The following is a 19,578-nucleotide window of genomic DNA, read 5'->3' on the forward strand; positions in this document are numbered from 1 at the left end:
GTCTCAAAAAAAAAAAAAAAAAATATATATATATATATATACAGGAATATATATATATATATATATTCCTACTACACCTTCAGTGAAAATAATTTATAAACTGGCCATTGAGTTTCCCCACCATAGATATTACCAGCAAGCATATGAAGTGTATCTGCTCAAAGATGAACTATTTTCTCGTCTTTCTTCTGCTATGGACCTGAAACCATCTCATTTGTCATTTTGTAGTTGGCAGATATGGCTATCCATCTTATTTTATTGAAACTGGTGGTGATGATAACTTGCCTGAGAAAACAATTTTAGTTTCCCTGCAGCATGATGTAAATTGATTGGTGTGCTATGTATCAGACCTTGTAGCCTAATTGAGTTCAGACAATATATCTTCATTTTCCCTTGGTAGCATCGTTAGTTCTTAAGTTGCTGCTCAAGTTCTGTGAGCTCTGAATTGTATCATGGGTTTTTGTCAGTGTCTGATACAGCCCTGGGGGTTCCTAAGGAATGCTGTGGGGCTGCTGAGTAGACACTCTCCACAGTAGGAAATGTCACCCCTGCTGCTACATATGCCAGGGGCAGAAGTTTTTACAGCATTTCCCAAAGTATTGTGTTCCAATGAATATGAAGTCTTGGGTTTATGCCAGTAGCTATGAGGCTTCAGCCAGAGACCATCCTGGGAGCTCTGTATGATAAGTTTACAAACCAAGAGCACCCATGTATTCAAGCACTACTAGATTCTTATATCCAACAACAACAACAAAACAGTTATTGGGAACCTACTGTGGGCCAGGCAATTTGTTCTGAGAATGGATAGATAAGACAAAGCCCCTGCTCATAGGAAGCTTATACTTTGCAAAAGGACAGATATGGACACAAATTACTACTTTGGGGATACTACTAACAGTTGCACCTAAGTTGGTTCATTCTGCTCATGCAAGTTAACTGTTCAGTGAACAGATTTGGCTTTCCACTAACTTCCTTAATATAAATTGTGATAGCTTCTCTTAAAACAGTGCAGAGTAGGCAGGGAGAGGAAGAGTTAAGGCCTAAGCAAGAGACCTGCCCACTAAACAGTGGGGCCCTGCAGGAGAGAGAGAGACAGAGCAAAGGTGGCACAAGAAAGAGGGTCTGAAGATGGCAAATTCAGGCAAGGACTACTGTGGAGGTTTCCAGTTAGGGAAGCAGAGTACAGAAGAAGGTAATCAAGAACATATCCTGTGCTCTGGATTTACATATGAGCCATCATTATCTACACAGCAGATGAGGGCAAGCTAGGAAAATCTAGAGATAGGAGGATGTGTTTGCAGCATCAGCAGCTACTGTAGTCATCTGCACAACAGATGATAACAACAAAAACTTGGGTGGTAAAATAGAAGAAATGAAAGAAGAAGAAGACTTGTAGCACCAATAAACTTTTCAGAACATTTTTGAACCAAGTTTACTGGAAGACTTGACAGCAGAAAAATAAATGTCACACTGTCTCACTTTAAAATCATGTTATATATGACCATTAGCTCATTATGTTGCATTATCACTTTTATTTGATGATATTTGAACTTGAATTATTGTTCAAAATGATCTGAATCTCATATTATGGTACAAAATTGTAGCTCAGTAAAGCAAGGAGATATGGGACTTATATCTTATATATAATGTAATCTTAGCATTTCAGCATTTGGCACAGTACCTTGCAGATGGTCAACTCTCAATCTCAATTTATGTCATTGAATTAAACAGCATTGAATAGAATGAAAAAGAGTTAAGCAGAATTCCATCAATGGTCTAAAGGGTAATATTTGCACATTATTTTTATAAATTTGTTTTAAGTATCTAGGAAAAAGATGAATGTAAGTTGTTGATGTAAAGTTTGGGTTTATTATGATGTCCAAATTTAATTTCCACCAAAAGTGGAGTCATATATTAATTATTTCTAGTTGTGAGGCCACTTACTAGGCAGCCCTGGGCCATCAACAAGGCATCTCTTACTCCTTTTCTCTTGCTTATTCTAAAGACACATGTAGCATCATATATATTCATTAACATTCTTTTATGAAACATCTTTCAGAAAAGAAAGCCATTTTTATACTGATGACAAGCTGTGGTTGTAATTTTTTCTTTTCCATAATTTTTGCTAGTACCCAGAAAGCAATGACATTAAAATAGACAATTTAAAATAGCAATACATTAGACATCTTTATCTAAATTGCATCCATCTATAAGCACGGATGTATTATGTGTATATCTACAGACACCTTGGTGCATTTTTCATATGTTTTTGGCTGATACTGTACACAATCCCAGATTGGGCAAAATCTCCTGCCCTCTTCATTGTGCACCATATTTTGATGGCTGTTGTCATTGTTTTTGTCAATGGCCAGTACCTAAGAATAATAGGAACACACATTGGACAATCCTAAATACACCACTTATACCTGTAATTTCAACCAGCAGAAGCCATTACTAAAATAGGCTGTGGCAGTTGTTGGAAATTTAAAGCACATTCTCTAGAATGCTCTATTATTCCTGCGGGGAAAAAAAGTTCATCCATCAGTTTTTTGCCTCTTTGAGTCATGCAGATTTTATTTTGGTATTAAAGAAGTTTTTCATCTATTTCATCAGCCAGATTACCCAATAGACATGGGCTCAGTTACTGCAAAGGAGAATAACAAGTCCCTATTATCAACACTGTTCACCTGAAATAGACATATTAATATCTAACAAGAATATATTCCTGACATGAGATAGAAAAGATTATTGGGAGAGCTTTCTCTTTTCTGATTGTAAAATATAAATCTTCAAGGTACTTTCAGGAGATCTGGGGAATGACAAAATTTTTGGAGTTTCAGAATTGAAAAGGAACTTAGAGGTCCCTATTTCCCTGGGTCCAATCCCCAGCCCATTGCAAGAATCTTTTCTGTAGGCTCAGCAACAAATGGGTATTCAGCATTTGGCAGTTCCTGAGTATCTGAGATATGGTACCCATAGACAGCAGACCATTCCATCTCTTAGAAATCCCTTCCATAATCCGCTTTTCTGTAACTTCCAACTATTAATCCTAGTTCTATTTCCTGAAGCCACTGCAGAATAATACAAGCCCTTCCTCTAGATGACAACTAGTGAATTGCTTGAAGGTGTGATTTACATCACCTCCCCCAAGTTTTCTTTTTCTTTCCCTTAGTTAAAATCTCTATGTTGGCCGGGCACAGTGGCTCGTGCCTGTAATCCCAGCACTTTGGGAGGCCGAAGCAAGGGGTTGTAGGGATCACTTAAGGCCAGGAGTTCAAGATCAGCCTGGGCAACAAAATAGATCTGGTCTCTATAAAAAACAAATTTATAAATTAAAAAAAAATTCTACTTCATTTTATTTTTTCTTTCTTTCCTTTTTGTTTTTGTTTTGTTTTTTGAGACAGAGTCTCAGTCTGTTACCCAGGATGGAATGCAGTGGTGTGATTTCGGCTCCCTGCAACCTCCACCTCCCTGGCTCAAGTGATTCTCCTGCTTCAGCCTCCCAAATAGCTTGGATTACAGGCATGCACTATTGGGTGAAATTCACCCCCGATATTTCACATAGGTTCTTTTCTATTTTCCCTAAGTGTTGGCTGGTCTGAGAAATAAAGGGAAAGAGTACAAAAGAGAGAAATTTTAAAGCTGGGTGTCCGGAGGAGACATCACATGTCGGCAGGTTCCGTGATGCCCCCCAAGCCGCAAAACCAGCAGGTTTTTCTTAGTGATTTTCAGAAGGGGAGGGAGTATATGAATAGGGTGTGGATCACAGAGGTCACATGCTTCACAAGGTAATAAAATATCACAAGGCAAATGGAGGCAGGGCGAGATCACAGGACCCGGGTGAAATTAAAAATGCTAATGAGGTATCATGTCCCACTGGGCATGCATTGTCATTGATAACATCTTATCAGGAGACAGGGTTTGAGAGCAGACAACTGGTCTGACCAAAATTTATTAGGCGGGAATTTCCTTGTCCTAATAAGCTTGGAAACGCTACAGGAGACCGGGGCTTATTTCATCCCTCCACTACGACCTCAAAAGACAGCCACCCCAAAAGCAGCCATTTCAGAGGCCTCCCCTCAGGGACACATTCTCTTTCTCAGGGATGTTCCTTGCTGAGAAAAAGAATTCAGCGATATTTCTCCCATTTGCTTTTGAAAGAAGAGAAATATGGCTCTGTTCCACCTGGCTCACCGGCAGTCAAAGTTTAAGGTTATCTCTCTTGTTCCCTGAACATTGCTATTATCCTGTTCTTTTTTCAAGGTGCCCAGATTTCATATTGTTCAAACACACATGCTCTACAAACAATTTGTGCAGTTAATGCAATCATCACAGGGTCCTGAGGCGACATACATCCTCCTCATCTTATGAAGATGATGGGATTAAGAGATTAAAGTAAAGACAGGCATAGGAAATCACAAGGATATTGATTGGGGAAGTGGTAAGTGTCCATGAAATCTTCACAATTTATGTTCAGAGATTGCAGTAAAGACAGGCATAAGAAATTATAAAAGTATTAATTTGGAGAACTAATAAATGTCCATGAAATCTTCACAATTTATGTTCTTCTGCCATGGCTTCAGCTTGTCCCTCCATTCAGGGTCCCTGACTTCCTGCAACAATGTGCCACCACCCTCGGCTAATTTTTGTATTTTTAGTAGATAGGAGGTTTCACCATGTTGGCAAGGCTGGTCTCAAACACCTGACCTCAAGTGATCCACCCACCTTGGCCTCCCAAAGTGCTGGGATTACAGGCGTGAGCCACCACACCCTGCCTACTTCATTATTTTTCTAAGTGTAGTCCAACTATCCATACCTCAAAAATCACCAGGGGCTTGGCAAATGCAGATTTGTAACCTCATCTCTGATTACATTAGAATTATTCTGTCTTTTTCTCTGCTCCGCATTGGTTACAAGCATCCCCAAACCATACAGTTTAAAAATCATCACACAAATAGAAGTATTCCCAGCTGATCTCTCCTTACTAAACATCCGTGGTTCTCACTTGAGATGCATCAGAATCACCTGGAGTGCTCATGATAACACAGATTGCTGGACTCCATCTTTCAGAAACTCTATGTAAGTCATTTTCTGATAGATCCAACTCAAGAGTTTTCATGTTTAACCAATTCTCAGTGATACTGATGCTGCTGATTTTAAGACCACACTTTGAAAACCACTGCCCTAGACGTACCAATTCTCTCCACTTCCTCCACGGTGAATGTCAAGAGCACACAAATGTCACAGCTGAGAGGCTGCTGTCCAATTAGGTCCTCACATTTCTGCAACCACCCGTTGAACTGTATAGTATAAGAGTCCATTTTTGTTTGTTTTGTTCCATTTGTTCCCATAGCTGTTTATAATTAAATTTATTACATATTGCATTTAAGTACTTTATTAAAATAAACCTGTTGAAATTTGAGTATAAAAAGAAAAAGATATTTCTGTGAAAACTAAGCTGAACACAAAAAGACTTGATAAAGTAAAGATGTCTTAAATGTTGCTAGCAAATTAAATCTGAGTGACACTTAAAATGGGAAAGTGAGCTTCTAATGTTGTCCCATTTAATAATTTCCTGTTCTTTCATCCTCCTGTTTGCTCACTTTGTACATGTGCTCCAGTTCATCAATAGGCCTCATAATCATAACCAAACACAATATTTGAGATATGGCCCAGCCAGCATATACTATAACTTTTAAAATCTAACCTAAAAATTGCATCAGCTTCCCCACTGTAGCCCCCAATCAGAGCAACATGTAATGTCATTTGGGGCTTAAAATAAAATACTTTAAAAATTGGATTTTTTTTCTCATGTGCTGAGATTACATGTCCCTAATTTTGTGTTTTGCTGCTAGGTTTCTTTGTTCATTGTTTACTTATTCACTTTAGTGTACATTGGCTCTTTACCCTTCTTTCTACTAAATTTATCTTGTGAGTTATAGCTCATTTTTATAGCTTTACATAATTTTTTGAAGTATTTCTTTGTTACTCAGTCTTTAAACCAAAGTTATCATATGTAGATCATACATACATTTTATCAGAATTTCATCAGTTTAATCATTCAAATTACTGATTAAAATGCCATAAGGAACAGAGAGGAAGACAGAATTCCACTGCCCTAATAGCACACTTTGAAGGTAATTGTTTGTTTAGTTATGAAGCACATCTTTCTCTTTTTCAATCACAGAGATACTGCAAATACTGCTGCATGCCTTACTTAGCCGAAGATCTTTTGTTTAAAGTAAGTTTCTGTGCTCAAATCTGGTAAACTCCTTTTAAAAATGAATAAATGAGCATCTCTATGACAGACAAAAATGTAATATAGGGTCTACAGGGAGTTCCTTGCAAACATAATGTCGTAAGAGCAACACACCATTAGAAGAATGAGGGAGGGACTTAGGCACTTTTAACAAAAGAAATACAAACAGTAAATTGATATATGAGAAAACAAAAAAGAAAACCTATTGTTATTAATACCCAAGTAAAATTCAGAAAGCAGCACAATCACTTTTTCCTCCAAATAGATTTGTTTTGTTAATATGATAACATCTAGTATTAGAAAGGGGTTAAGAAAATAGGTGATCTCATACAGTGTTCATAAAAGTCTGAATTGCTATCACTTTTGTCGAATAGAATTTGACAGAATGTGCCAGAAGGTCAAAAATCTCTCACTTTGAATCAGTAATTCAAGTTCTAGTAGTTTAATCCTAAAAAAAAACCCAGGTGTTCCCACATATAAAAAATATGTGTTGCATTATATAATTGTCAAATATAGAACACAATCTCAAAGTACAACAATTGTGAATTTCTTAACTATATCAAGACATATCTACTGTTGGAATGTTATACAAATATTAAAAATTATGTTTTAAAGCATTGGCTTTTGTTTCTTTTAATGATACCCATATTTGACACATTTTTTAAAAAATATTAATTTTTCTATTGTTCCTTGCAGAGAAGGGCTAATCCATAGGCAGTGTGCCCAGAGTAGCCACATTTGATCAACACATACATGTGTTTGTGCGTATTCGTGTGTGTGTGTGTACATATATATGGTTACTGTGTAAACTGTATTTGTGTGTGTTTATATGTACATAGAACTGAAATAACAATACATTCCCTTATGTGCAATGCAATCTGATTTTTAAAATGTATTCTGTACTTAATTTTTTTCTAAATGTTGGTTGCATCTCTCTAAATTGATTTCCTTACCAACTAATGCATTTAGTTGGTAAAACAATATTATTTTTGAAGAAACATCCATAACATGGGTAATTGAACAAAATGTAATCTCTTTAATATACATGTTACTCAGAATATGACATAGTACCATGCACAGTATAATTTCAGTTTTGTAAAAAAAATTTTAAACATGTATCTGTGTATAAAAAGGTAGAAAGACATAATAGAATGTAAATGATCATATTTAAAGTAATATTTATTTCTTCTCTTTTTTCTATGTTTTCTTCATTTTCTTTAGTGAACATATACTGGTTTTATTATGGAAAAATATTTTTAAGAAAATGAAAGTATTTGGCTATACTTATTCTTTCTCAATTCTCTTAGGAAGCTAGTGACCAGTACTTAAATGTATATGTGTTCATAAGCTATCTCTTTTTAGTACATAATACTAGAATATTTTTCAGCATTCAACGTTAAATATGACAGTTTCAAAACTAACTACAGAATCCTCTTCCTCTTATCCTTTCCATCTTAAATCTCAAGAATGCGAGCTTATATTTAACATTCTAGGAACTCACCCACTCTCCACAGTTTTATAAAAATTATTCACTGTGTTTCAGTAAACTCACTTGTAAGTTTACCTGGAAGAACTTATTTCATTTAAATCGTGCAAAAGCTTCCCAAACACCTAGCCTAGCTTGAATTCCTTCTTAGCACCTGCCTACTTGAAAATATTCTGATTCTATTAGTCAATCTGTTAACATTTAGTGTGTGACCAGTGACCTCCATCCCTCTCTCCACCATGTCTCTCCTCCCCCAAATTAAAAGTTAATTTTCCCAAGACTTTGGAATCTCATTACCCTGATTTCTAGAAGTTTATTCCATTAATGAGATTTGCAGCCAAGGAGCTCAACTCTTGCAAATAATCAAGTACTTATTTGGAGAATGCTATAATGTTAATGTTGTTTAACAGCTGTCCGTTATCACTGCATCACGCCAGATGACTTACAAAATCATGTAAGAAGGCATATGAAAGCACTAATGTAGGTTCTACCAGCAAGAAGAATTCAAAGAGGGAACTGGCATAGTTTAGGGATAGTTAGAAGTCTTCAGCAAGGACATAGATAAGAAGTTCATCTTTGAAGAGTGGATAGGGTCTGAACAGGTACATGCACAAACAGGTGACTAGCAGAGAGAGCAGCAGGCACAAAGGACAGCCAAAGAACCACTTCGTGGGTAACAGTAAAGAGTCTGAAACGCCATGGAACCCAGGTAGTGAAGGATTTGGAAATCCAGGCAAAGATGTTTATATTTATAAGTGAAATGGGAATTTTCAACATGAGAGTAAAATAACAAACATCTAGCATCCCTTAGTTTAGAGTGCTAAGAGCACTCCCTATCCCTTGTTCAATAAGTGGAAAAAGGCATTTTTCAACATGAGAGTAAAATAACAAACAGATAACATCCTTTAGCTCAGACTCTCCTAAAAACATCCCCTATCTCTGATCCAATAGCACCTCATTTTACCACCATATGGTCAGCTCTTTTTATTAACATAGCTGTGGGGTTGAGCATCTGGTGAGACAGTTGGATCACATAAACCAGTGGAAAGGCAATGACAAGATTTTACCTTTCTTATTCCCAGTCCCTCTCCATAGTCTCTGCAGCCTACAAGGCACTCAAGAATATCCATCTGAGTCTACAGCAACATATGGGAGAGACTCGGAGGCAGTGGCTGGAGACAAACAAGCAGGAATTGCAAAAGGATAGCGAAAATGGAGGTTAAATTTTTTTTTTTTTTTTTTGAGACGGAGTCTTACTCTGTCGCCCAGGCTGGAGCGCAGTGGAGAAATCTCGGCTCACTGCAAGCTCCACTTCCCGGGTTCACGCCATTCTCCTGCCTCAGCCTCCTGATTTACTGGGACTACAGCCCACCACCACGCCTGGCTAATTCTTTTTGTATTTTTTTGTAGAGATGGGGCTTCACTGTGTTAGCCAGGATGGTCTCAATCTCCTGACCTCGTGATCTGCCTGCCTCCGCCTCCCGAAGTGCTGGGATTACACGCATGAACCACCGCGCCCGGCCTCAAAAAAAATCTAAAAGATGCTGATAACTTTCTACTCTTCTCTGTAATCTGTTTCATAGCCACCCTCTAAAAATCTGCCCCTTTATTTCTGCTCAATCTCTTCAGTGTCCTGTAGACTAGAAAAGACTACTGTGTTTTTTTGTTTTGTTTTGTTTTTTGGTTTTTTTTCGAGACAGTTTCGCTTTTGTAGCCCAGGCTGGAGTGCAATGGCGCAATCTTGGCTCACTGCAACCTCCGCCTCCCGGGTTCAAGTGATTATCTTGCCTCAGCCTCCCGAGTAGCTGGGATCACAGGCACCTGCCACGACACTCGGCTAATTTTTTTATTTTTATTTTATTTTTTTTTAGTAGAGACAGGGTTTCACCATGTTGGCCAGGCTGGTCTTGAACTCCTGACCTCAGGTGATCCGCCCACCTCGGCCTCCCAAAGTGCTGAGATTACAGGCATGAATCACCGCACCTGGCCATTCTGTGTGTTTTTATGACAGCAATAAAATAAGTGGGCTTAGTAACTCAAGTAAACATAGCTTCTCTCTATTTCCTTTGTGAAGAAGGGATTGCAGGAGAAGAATGTAGGAAGTTGCTTCCATCTCCCTAATGCCCGGGGCTCTCAGGCTATAGCTAAGAGCCTGGCCTTTATCAGTCCTACTGCCTCAGAGCTCCTTACCATCAACTTTCTGTTACTACTTTAAGACCAAGAACGATTTTTTTTTTTTTTTTTTTTTTTTTTTTGAGACAGAGTCTCACTCTGTCACCCAGACTGGAGTGCAGTGGCGCAATCTCGGCTCACTGCAACCTCTGTCTCCTGGGTTCAAGCAGTTCTCCTGTCTCAGCCTCCTGGGTAGCTGGGATTACAGGCATGCACCACCATGCCCTGCTATTTTTTTTTTTTTTTAAAGTAGAGACGGGGTTTTGCCATGTTGACCACGCTGGTCTCAAACTCATAACTGCAAGTGATCCACCCACCTCAATCTCCCAAGGTACTAGGTTTACAAGCATAAGCTACCGCGCCCAGGCCACAAATGATGTTTTTAAAGTCAGTTAAAATTTATACCTTTGATAGCTCACTTGGAATAGTTAAGGACAAATACATAAGCTGTTATTTTTGTTTTGAGAGTGTTGTCCCTAATTATAACAAAATCTCTACAAACCATTTAGGACAGAAAGGAATTGGTTTGGTGGAGGGGAAGTTTTATTGTGACACACTAGAGAACTCTCTTTGTTTATGTAATTATTGTATTATAGACTAGGATGATGCTCTCTGTTCACTTATGTGCCAGCTGAAGTCTCAGGTTTATTTTGTCCTGAAACTGATTATATGCTTCTTTTTCTAGCATATTTCCATTAACTAGATATTATGAAATCTTACAGGATCTTGCATTTTTGTTATGTTCTGAGTATATTTGTCTTTCTCTATAGATTTCTGTTTCCACTATAATCTGTTTCCTTTAGACTCTGACAGGAAGAGTTTAAATCACGTAACACATATGTAATCATTGGGTTAAAAATAAGTATTATTCTCATAGAATTATTGAATTATTGTAAGCAATTTGGTTTTTTAAAAGTGCCATTGATAGGGTTTGTTAGCCCTTTTAATTTCTGGAATTAAGACTTTAAAACTTAGCTATAAAAATTTCTCAGATTTGGTCGGGCACAGTGTCTCATACCTGTAATCCTAGCACTTTGGGAGACTGAGCTGGGAGGATCACTTGAGCCCAGGAGTTTGAGATCAGACTGGATGACATAATGAGACCTCATCTCCACTAAAAATAAAAAATCAGCGAGGCGTGGCAGTGCACACCTGTGGTCTCACCTACTCGGGAGACTGAGGCAGGAGGATCACTTGAGCCTGGGAGGTCAAAGCTGCAGTGAGTCATGGTCACACCACTGTACTCCGACCTGAGTGATAGAGCAAGACCCTCTCTCGAAAAATTTTAAAACTAGTTTTAAAAAACCATTTCTCAGATTCTTCAATTTGGAAAAATTGGGAAGAGATCATTGGCAGGGGCTGGTTCCATACAGCATCCAAGGAACTGCCCTGAAAATGATTGTTCCAAAATGGCTGACATGCAAATATCGTACCATGTGTACTTCCCTGGAAGTTATCGTGTTCTTTTTAACTTAATACATTGCAATAGAGTGAGCAACCAAAAGCATACACACAATCTTTTCTTTGTGCACTAGAGTAGGGCTTATGCATTTTCCTTTCCAGTATGTGAATAAGGCAGGATTTGCACATGGTTTACAAATAGATCCAAGTGTAAATCTTCCAATCCAGATGGCCTATTGGGCATCCATGCTGTCTGCTTTGACCTTAGTGCTGCACTTAAGATTTTTTTTTTTTTTTTTGTGACGGAATCTCACTCTATTGCCCAGGCTGGAGTGCAATGGCATGATCTCGGCTCACTGCAACCTCCACCTCCCAGGTTCAAGCGATTCTCCTGCCTCAGCCTCCCGAGTAGCCAGGATTACAGGTGACCGCCACCACGCCCGGCTAATTTTTGTATATTTAGTAGAGACAGGGTTTCACCATGTTAACCAGGCTGGTCTTAAACTTCTGACCTCAAGTGATCCACCTGCCTCGGCCTCCCAAAGTGCTGGGATTACAGGCGTGGGTCACCACGCCCAGCCCAAGATCTGTTAACTGTTAGTTGTACCCACATTTGCCTTTTAGTTGTCTCAATATACAAAACAAATATCCTTATTGCACATTTGATAAATCTATACCACATACAGAGGTTTTGTTTGTTTGTTGAGACAGAGTCTCGCTCTGTCACCCAGGATGAGTGCAGGGGCGCAATCTCACCTCACTGCAACCTCCACCTCCTGGGTTCAAGCAATTCTCCCTGCCTCAGCCTCCTGAGTAGTTGAGATTGCAGGCACCTGCCACCACACCTGGCTAATTTTTGTATCTTTAGTAGAGATGGGGTTTCACCATGTTGGCCAGACTGGTCTCGAATTCCTGACCTCAGGTGATCCGCCAGCCTTGGCCTCCCAAAGTGCGGGGATTACAGGCCTGAGCCACCTCGCCTGGTCCACACAGAGTTTTGTTGTTAAAATACACCTGTATGTTTTCTCATTTTTGCCCATTGTTATGCTAATATCACAAAGCCCCGGGTTTACTGTGGGCCTGTATTTCTCTCTGGGCTTCTGTGAAAAAGTGTTTTTTGATTATTTCCTGGGACAAGAGCTTGTCAGGCTTAACTTGCATCATCCAATTTTTAATGAAGTCCATATCTAGCCAAGTAGTAGTAGCTTTGAGGATTTGAGGATATTTGAAAAAATAAAAACAAAACCATAGAAAGAGAACCATGTTTTTTTAATATATAAATTGATAAAGACAACAGTAGATGTCATCGTTCAAATAAAAAAATGACTGTATCTGAATTTCAAATGGCTTCCAATTTCAATATAACTATTTCACTCTTTTTCTTTTCTTTTTTTTTTTTTTTGAGACAGAGTCTCACTCTGTCACCCAGGTTGGAGTGCAGTGGTGCGATCTCGACTCACTGCAACCTCCGCCTCCCGGATTCAAGCGATTCTCCTGCCTCAGCCTCCTTAGTAGCTGGGACTACAGGCACGCACCACCATGCCCAGCTAATTTTTGTATTTTTAGTAGGTATGAGGTTTCACCATGTTGGCCAGGATAGTCTCGATCTCTTGACCTCATGATCCACCTGCCTTGGCCTCCCAAAGTGCTGGGATTACAGGTGTCAGCCACCACACCCGGCCCACTCTTCTTCCCAGAATTTTGAACCAAATCACATTAATCTGTAGTTTTAAAAGAAACAGTTTTATATTAGCATCTTTCCCCTAGTCTTCTACTATATAAGAATTCATTCCTGTGCCTCAACCAACATGTACTGATGTGTACCTTCCTTCATCCCACAAAGAGTAAGCACTTTTTTTTTTTGAGACAGAATCTCACTCTGTAGCCCAGGCTGGAGTGCAGTGGCCTATCTTGGCTCACTGCAACCTCTGCCTCCCAGGTTCAAATGATTCTCCCACCTCCCGAGTAGCTGGGACTACAGGTGTGCCCCGACACACCCAGCTGATTTTTGTATTTTTAGTAGAGATGGGGTTTCACCATGTTGGCCAGGCTGGTCTTGAACTCCTGGCCTCAAGCGATCCACCCGCCTCGGCCTCCCAAAGCGCTGGGATTACAAGCATGAGCCACCATGCCCAGCCAAGTAAGCACTTTTTAAATATAAATCGTTCAGTCTCAGAATAGGTATATATGCACATGTGTATACAATTCTATTCATAGCCCGGAGACTACAGTAGCAAACACAGGAAATAGCATCGTATTGAAGAACTGAATCTTTTTTATTTCAACATCATTTGATTAGCTTATTGCCCAGGATTGGGATGGAAAAGCAGTATGATTTTAGCTTTTAATTTATAACTTTCTGTCCTTCTCAGAGTCAGAATAGTGACTCTGGGTTTGGGTATCTTAATGAAGAGAGCATATAATGATAGTATTAATAATTATAATGATAGTATAATAAGGTAATGGCCAACATAAACTGAGTGCACAAAATGATCCATAAGTAGTTTTAAGCAATTTACTTGTATCAGTCTTCAGAACAAGATTTGAAAATAAGTACTATTATTATCCTCATTTTACAAATGAGGAAATAGGCATAGAAGTGGAGGCAGCATTTCAGTCCGTTATAGTCAGCTGTAACAAAAATGCCATAAACTGGGTGGGTAGCTTATAAGCAAAATAAATTTCTCTCTCACAGTTCTAGAAGCTGAGAAGTCCAAGATAAGATACTGGCAGATTCAGTGTCCGATGAGGGCCCCCTTCCTGGTTCATAGACGCCATCTTCCTACTGTGTCCTCACCTGGTGGGAGGGGCAAACAAGCTTCCTTCGGCCTCTTTTATAAGAGCACTAGGCCTGACGTGGTGGTTCATGTCTGTTATCCCAGCACTTTGGGAGGCCGAGGCAGGTGGATCACTTGAGGTCAGGAGTTTGGGACCATGCTGGCCAAAATGGCAAAAGCTGGCTCTACTAAAAGTACAAAATTAGCCGGGCGTGGTGGTGCATGACTGTAATCCCAGCTACTCAGGAGGCTGAGGTAGGAGAACTGCTTGAACCCAGCGACTCAAGCGATTTGAGGCCCTCCAAAGGTAGGGGCCTTTGGAGGCAGAGGTTGCAGTGACCTGAGATTGCACCATTGCACTCCAGCCTGGGCAACAGAGTGAGACTGTCACACACACACACACACCACTAATCCCATTAATGAGAGCTTCACCCTCATACCTGGTCACTCTGCAAAGCCCCCACCTCCTAATAGCATCACACTGGGGAGTAAGCTTTCAGCATGTGAGCTTTGAGGGGGACAGACAGTCAGACCAGAGCAGGCAGGAGTGCATATTTTATTTATAAAGCAGGGTCTCTTGTTAATAAACTGTTTTCTCTTTTATTGTTGTTTCTCCCATAAAGTGAATAAACATAAGCCTAGTGGGAAATGCCAACATTAAACTTTTATATCAGCCAGGCACAGTGGCTCACACCTGTAATCCCAGCACTTTGGGAGGCCGAGGCGGGTGGATCACGAGGTCAAGAGATCGAGACCATCCTGGCCAACATGGTGAAACCCCATCTGTACTAAAAATACAAAAATTAGCCGGGCATGGTGGCAGGTGCCTGTAGTCACAGCTACTCTGGAGGCTGAGGCAGGAGAATCGCTTGAATCCGGGAGGTGGAGGTTGCAGTGAGCTGAGATTTCGCCACTGCACTTCAGCCTGACGACGGAGTGAGACTCCGTCTCAAAAAAAACAAAACAAAACAAAAACCACTTTAATATCTTCTACTCTCAGTTGCTGAAAGCTAAGTTGTGGACCCTTTTTCCCAATTAAGAAAAAACTAAGAGAAAATGGTGCATGATTTTCATTGCTGCTGTTCATATCAGCAAAAGGGCCCTTATCAGTAATTATATGGTGTGTAAAGAAAGGTTGATTATGGAATTATTAATCTTTTCTTAAACATATTGTCTTTTTCCAAAAACGTGGCTGCTATGAACTGAATATTTGTGATCCCTCCCCACTCAAGTTCACATGTTAAATCCTAATCTCAAGGGTGATGGTATTAGGAGACAGGGCCTTTGGAAGGTAATTAGATCATGAAGGTGAAGCCCTTATGAACAGGAGCCTTTATCAGATAGGTCCCAGGGAGCTTATTTCCTTCTTCCATTATCTCAGGACACAATGAGAATGCACCATTGATGAACCAAGGAGAAGGCCCTCACTAGACAAAGAATCTATAAGTGTCTAGATCTTGGACTTACCAGGCCTATAAGAAATAAATTTCTGTTGTTTATAAGCCACTTAGTCTATGGTTTTCTGTTATAGCAGCCCAAACAGACTAAGGCAATGGCCATGAGTGATGATGTATCTCCCATCACCGCTGACCCCTTTCTAAAACTGAGCCGCATTAGGTAGCAAATCAAGAGTATTGCTATGACTAATTTATTACTAAAATATATGTTTCCAATTTTTTATTTTTACTTATTTTATCTTCTGAGATGTACAAAAATTCATTAAATAACTGGCCCATGTAATTTTATAATAGAACATATAAAATAAGACATGAAATGAAAACCACCAGTTTTGTATTCCGATCAAACATTTCAAATTTCTTTTTGAGGTGGAGTCTCGCTTTTGTCACCCAGGCTGGAGTGTAGTGGCAAAATCTCGGCTCACTGCAGCCTCCGTGTCCTGGGTTCAAGTGATTCTCCTGAGTAGCTGGGATTATAGGTGCCCGCCAGCACACCCAGCTTATTTTTGTACTTTTAGTAGAGACAGAGTTTCGCCATGTTGGCCAGGCTGGTCTCGAACTCCTGACCTCAGGTGATCTGCCCACCTCAGCCTCCCAAAGTGCTAGGATTACAGGCATGAGCCACTGCGCCCGGCCTCAAATTTCTTATCTCTCTAGAGTACTTGTAATTAACAGCAACAGTGTTGACTTACAAGATTTCTAAAACATAAGTATATGCTTCATGTAATCGTATGATATGTGGAATCAGAATAGATCAGATTTTGTCTTGGATTAGGGTTGGAAGAAGTCAGGTAGGAAAGAACAGGAAGACGTCAGCAGCTGGAAATGGAATAAGTAGACTTTTATCTTCAGATGTATAATTGGCACCTTTTTATCCATTATTATGTAAGATAGGGGAAAGACTCAATCTTGAGTTTCATGAATCACACCCTCAAAAACTGCATTTTATTTAATTAAATCATATCCTCTACATTTCTAATATTTATAAATGTGACATTAATTTCAGCCATTGAACAAGAATGCACTCACATTAATATCTTTCAGAGCAGCTTACTAAGATTCGTTGTAACATGTTTATAATCAGTTGGGAATCTAGGTGTTGCTTCATTGCTAAGCCTTGATGGAGCATTTATGGATATGTTTTATGATTTGCTAATCTGTGCTGTGAAACCATCAGTCTGTTTGCAGTGGGGAGGAAGGATTTGGGAGGGGTAGGAGGGTGGAGGGAGGGAGGATAGTTTTGTTTGACGTGTCAGTGGAGGGAGGGGGCGGGAAGGCAGGTTGGTCTTGAGGTTTGAACTAAGATGGACTTAAAGGGTTCAGTTTTGACCCTTGCACAAAAATCAGCTACAGTAAATAGTTGCTACTACTAAGCAGGTTTTCAGTGATCATACTTGATTTTCTTTCTTTTTTCTTGTTTTATATATTTTCTCAGGGGAAATCTCTCACGTCCAAGAGGTTAACAAGCCTTGTTCAGTCTTACTAAATGGATCATCTTGTAGCATGAATGCAGACTGGAGTCACTGCACACACTTTGTAGCTCGCTGTTGTGACCTGGAGCAGAGGACATTAGAACAAGATGTTGCATGAGCAAAGGACCTAAATTGTTATTTTTGTGTGTACATTCCATCTCCAATGGACTCTTCCATCTCAATGCCTCCATTCCAAATTGTTGTCTGCTTTCTTTCTCCTTCTACTACGCTGGATCTGTCTTTTCCTTTTTAACAAGTTCAAGTGAAGTAAAACCTTTTTTTCCTTCTTTCTCTCTCTCTCTCTCTCTCAAAGCTTCAGCTAGACACACAGTTCACTGAAAATTCAGTCAGTCAAAAACTGGAAGAATTGTAAAAGAAAAAAGTATATATCAATAAGTATACCTATGGCTTCACATTTATTAAACAATAAATTCACACAGAAAGTTTCATTTCACCAATGTGTCCACAGTCAGAAACAAACTCATGTCTTCGTCTGCTGTCTGTACATTCTCCGTTAATGTTTCTTGCATTTATTTTTATACCATATTTAAAGAAGAAACACCTTTTACTCCAAATGTATTAAAGTTGATCCCTTCTCTGTAAATTTGTGTATGTTTATATTGTTGTTTTATCTTTCATTAAAAGATGCAGAATCTCATTGCTTTTGTAACTTTTGACTTCCATGCTAACTAAAAAGGAAAATGCTGAGAAATCCACAACCCACTACCGCGAGTTAAATTTAGATTGTCACCTTGAAATTTATTTCAGGGTTTCAAGACAAGCTTGGATAGTGCAGAAGCCAGGGGCAGATGGAAATATCTTTTGGAGGCTTACTTGAGACTTGGTAGATTCTTTTTCTCCCGTGGAAGAACAACACAAATTGAAATTCCACATTTTCAAAGCTATTTAAAAGGCCTTTCTGCCTCATGATGAATGTTTGAATTAAGCTTGAGTGTGACTTATTAAATCAGGTACTGATTTGTTCTTTAAAACTCAATTCTGAAAATATCATAGCTCAGTGCCTCTTAACTTTTTGGAGGTTACAGATTATTTTGAGAATACAGTCACCTCTTGGCATCCCTGGGAAATTGGTTCCTGGACCTCCTCAGATACCAAAATCCACAGATGCTCAAGTCACTAATATAAAATGGTGTAGTGTTTGCATATAACCTACGTAAATCCTCCCACATACTAAGTCATCTCTAGATTATTGTAACATCTAATACAATGTAAATGCTATTAGTTGTTATACTGTATTTTTAATTCATACAACTTTAATTGTTGCATTATTATTTTTATTGTTGGAAGGTTGCTTGAATCTAAAGCTATGGAAACTGTGGACGTGGAGGGCCGACTGTGTGGTGTAATTAGTAAAATTTAGTGACGCTTACTAAGTACCTGCCACTTCATTGAGAGTTTTCCATGCCCTCAGAATTCTCACATTTAATCATCACAACAGTCCTATAAGATCATTTCTGCAATTTTGAGAACACTGAAGCACAGAGCGGTTAAGTAACTTGTTTGAAGTCACCTAGCTAAGTAGTGGATTGGGATTATACAGGAGGAAAAAAATCTTTTGCTTCTACCCTTCTAGGTTCTTAGCTGTGGCTCTGTAACAACAACAGAAAAGCATACAAATTTACGTAACACATGTATTTTGTACCAGGTGCGGTGGCTCATGCCTCTAATCCCAGCACTTTGGAAGGCTGAGGCGGGTGGATCATCTGAGGTCAGGAGTTCAAGACCAGCCTGGCCAACATGGTGAAACCCCGTCTCTACTAAAAATACAAAAATTAGCTGGGCGTGGTTGTGGGCACCTGTGATCCCAGCTACTTGGGAGTCTGAGGCATGGGAATCACTTGAACCCAGGAGGCAGAGATTGCAGTGAGCTGAGATCGTGCCATTGCACTCCAGCCTTCGCTACAAGAGCGAAACTCCGTCTCAAAAAAAAAAAGTATTATGTGACATGGGAGATTTCATTAAGAAATGAATACCTTAAAAAATGATTAAACCTGAGTGTTTTCTTATACTAGGTTTGATGAAGAGTTGTGGGAAAATGTGATAGGGCAGAGGGGTAGGCGCTAAGGGCAGTAAATCGGGGGAAACTGAGCAAGGCCAGTTCATTCAGATTCCCTTCAGCACCCCTCCATCTTCAGGGAGAAGAATACTCCATTTCTTTGGGTATAGGGAGAGCATCTCTCACAGGAGGGTCTTATGACCTGCTTCAAGGGAAGGCCAGAGAGTCCTTCCTGAACCTGCCATTTCTCAAATTTCTTCAGCTTAAAATACTCAATATGCCAAGGTACCGCATTTTGGAATAGAACTCACAAACCCCATCATCATATAAATCTAGGCAGTCTGACTGCAAGGCACACTATACTGCCCACCTATCCATTATACCACAAACTTCTTTTGATAAAAATTATGTGAAAATTTACATAAACTTACAGTTGTACTGAATTTTAGGACATTCACAGACTAATCTCTGTAGCGCATCCATGGACCCCAAGTAAACAATATGACTCACTGTAAGGGCTGGATCAGTGGCAAAAAA

General features: G+C 39.5%; 1 protein-coding gene across 10 annotated transcripts in view; it reads left to right on the forward strand.

The window, feature by feature from the left end:
- RGS7 (regulator of G protein signaling 7) overlaps nucleotides 1-17,682 on the forward strand; it is a 600,061-nt gene extending 582,379 nt beyond the window's left edge. For 4 of the 10 annotated variants that reach the window (XM_063670677.1, XM_063670685.1, XM_063670690.1 and 1 more), the window contains one exon: nucleotides 16,988-17,682. In XM_063670677.1, coding sequence (XP_063526747.1) covers nucleotides 16,988-17,038 — 51 coding nt within the window. In that variant the 3' untranslated portion in view covers nucleotides 17,039-17,682. The other 6 variants (XM_063670672.1, XM_063670678.1, XM_063670675.1 and 3 more) reach the window with 4 other exon arrangements.
- The last annotated feature ends 1,896 nt before the right edge of the window (nucleotides 17,683-19,578 follow it).

Source organism: Pongo pygmaeus, chromosome 1, assembly GCF_028885625.2.
Source record: "Pongo pygmaeus isolate AG05252 chromosome 1, NHGRI_mPonPyg2-v2.0_pri, whole genome shotgun sequence".
NCBI classification, from domain to species: domain Eukaryota; kingdom Metazoa; phylum Chordata; class Mammalia; order Primates; family Hominidae; genus Pongo; species Pongo pygmaeus.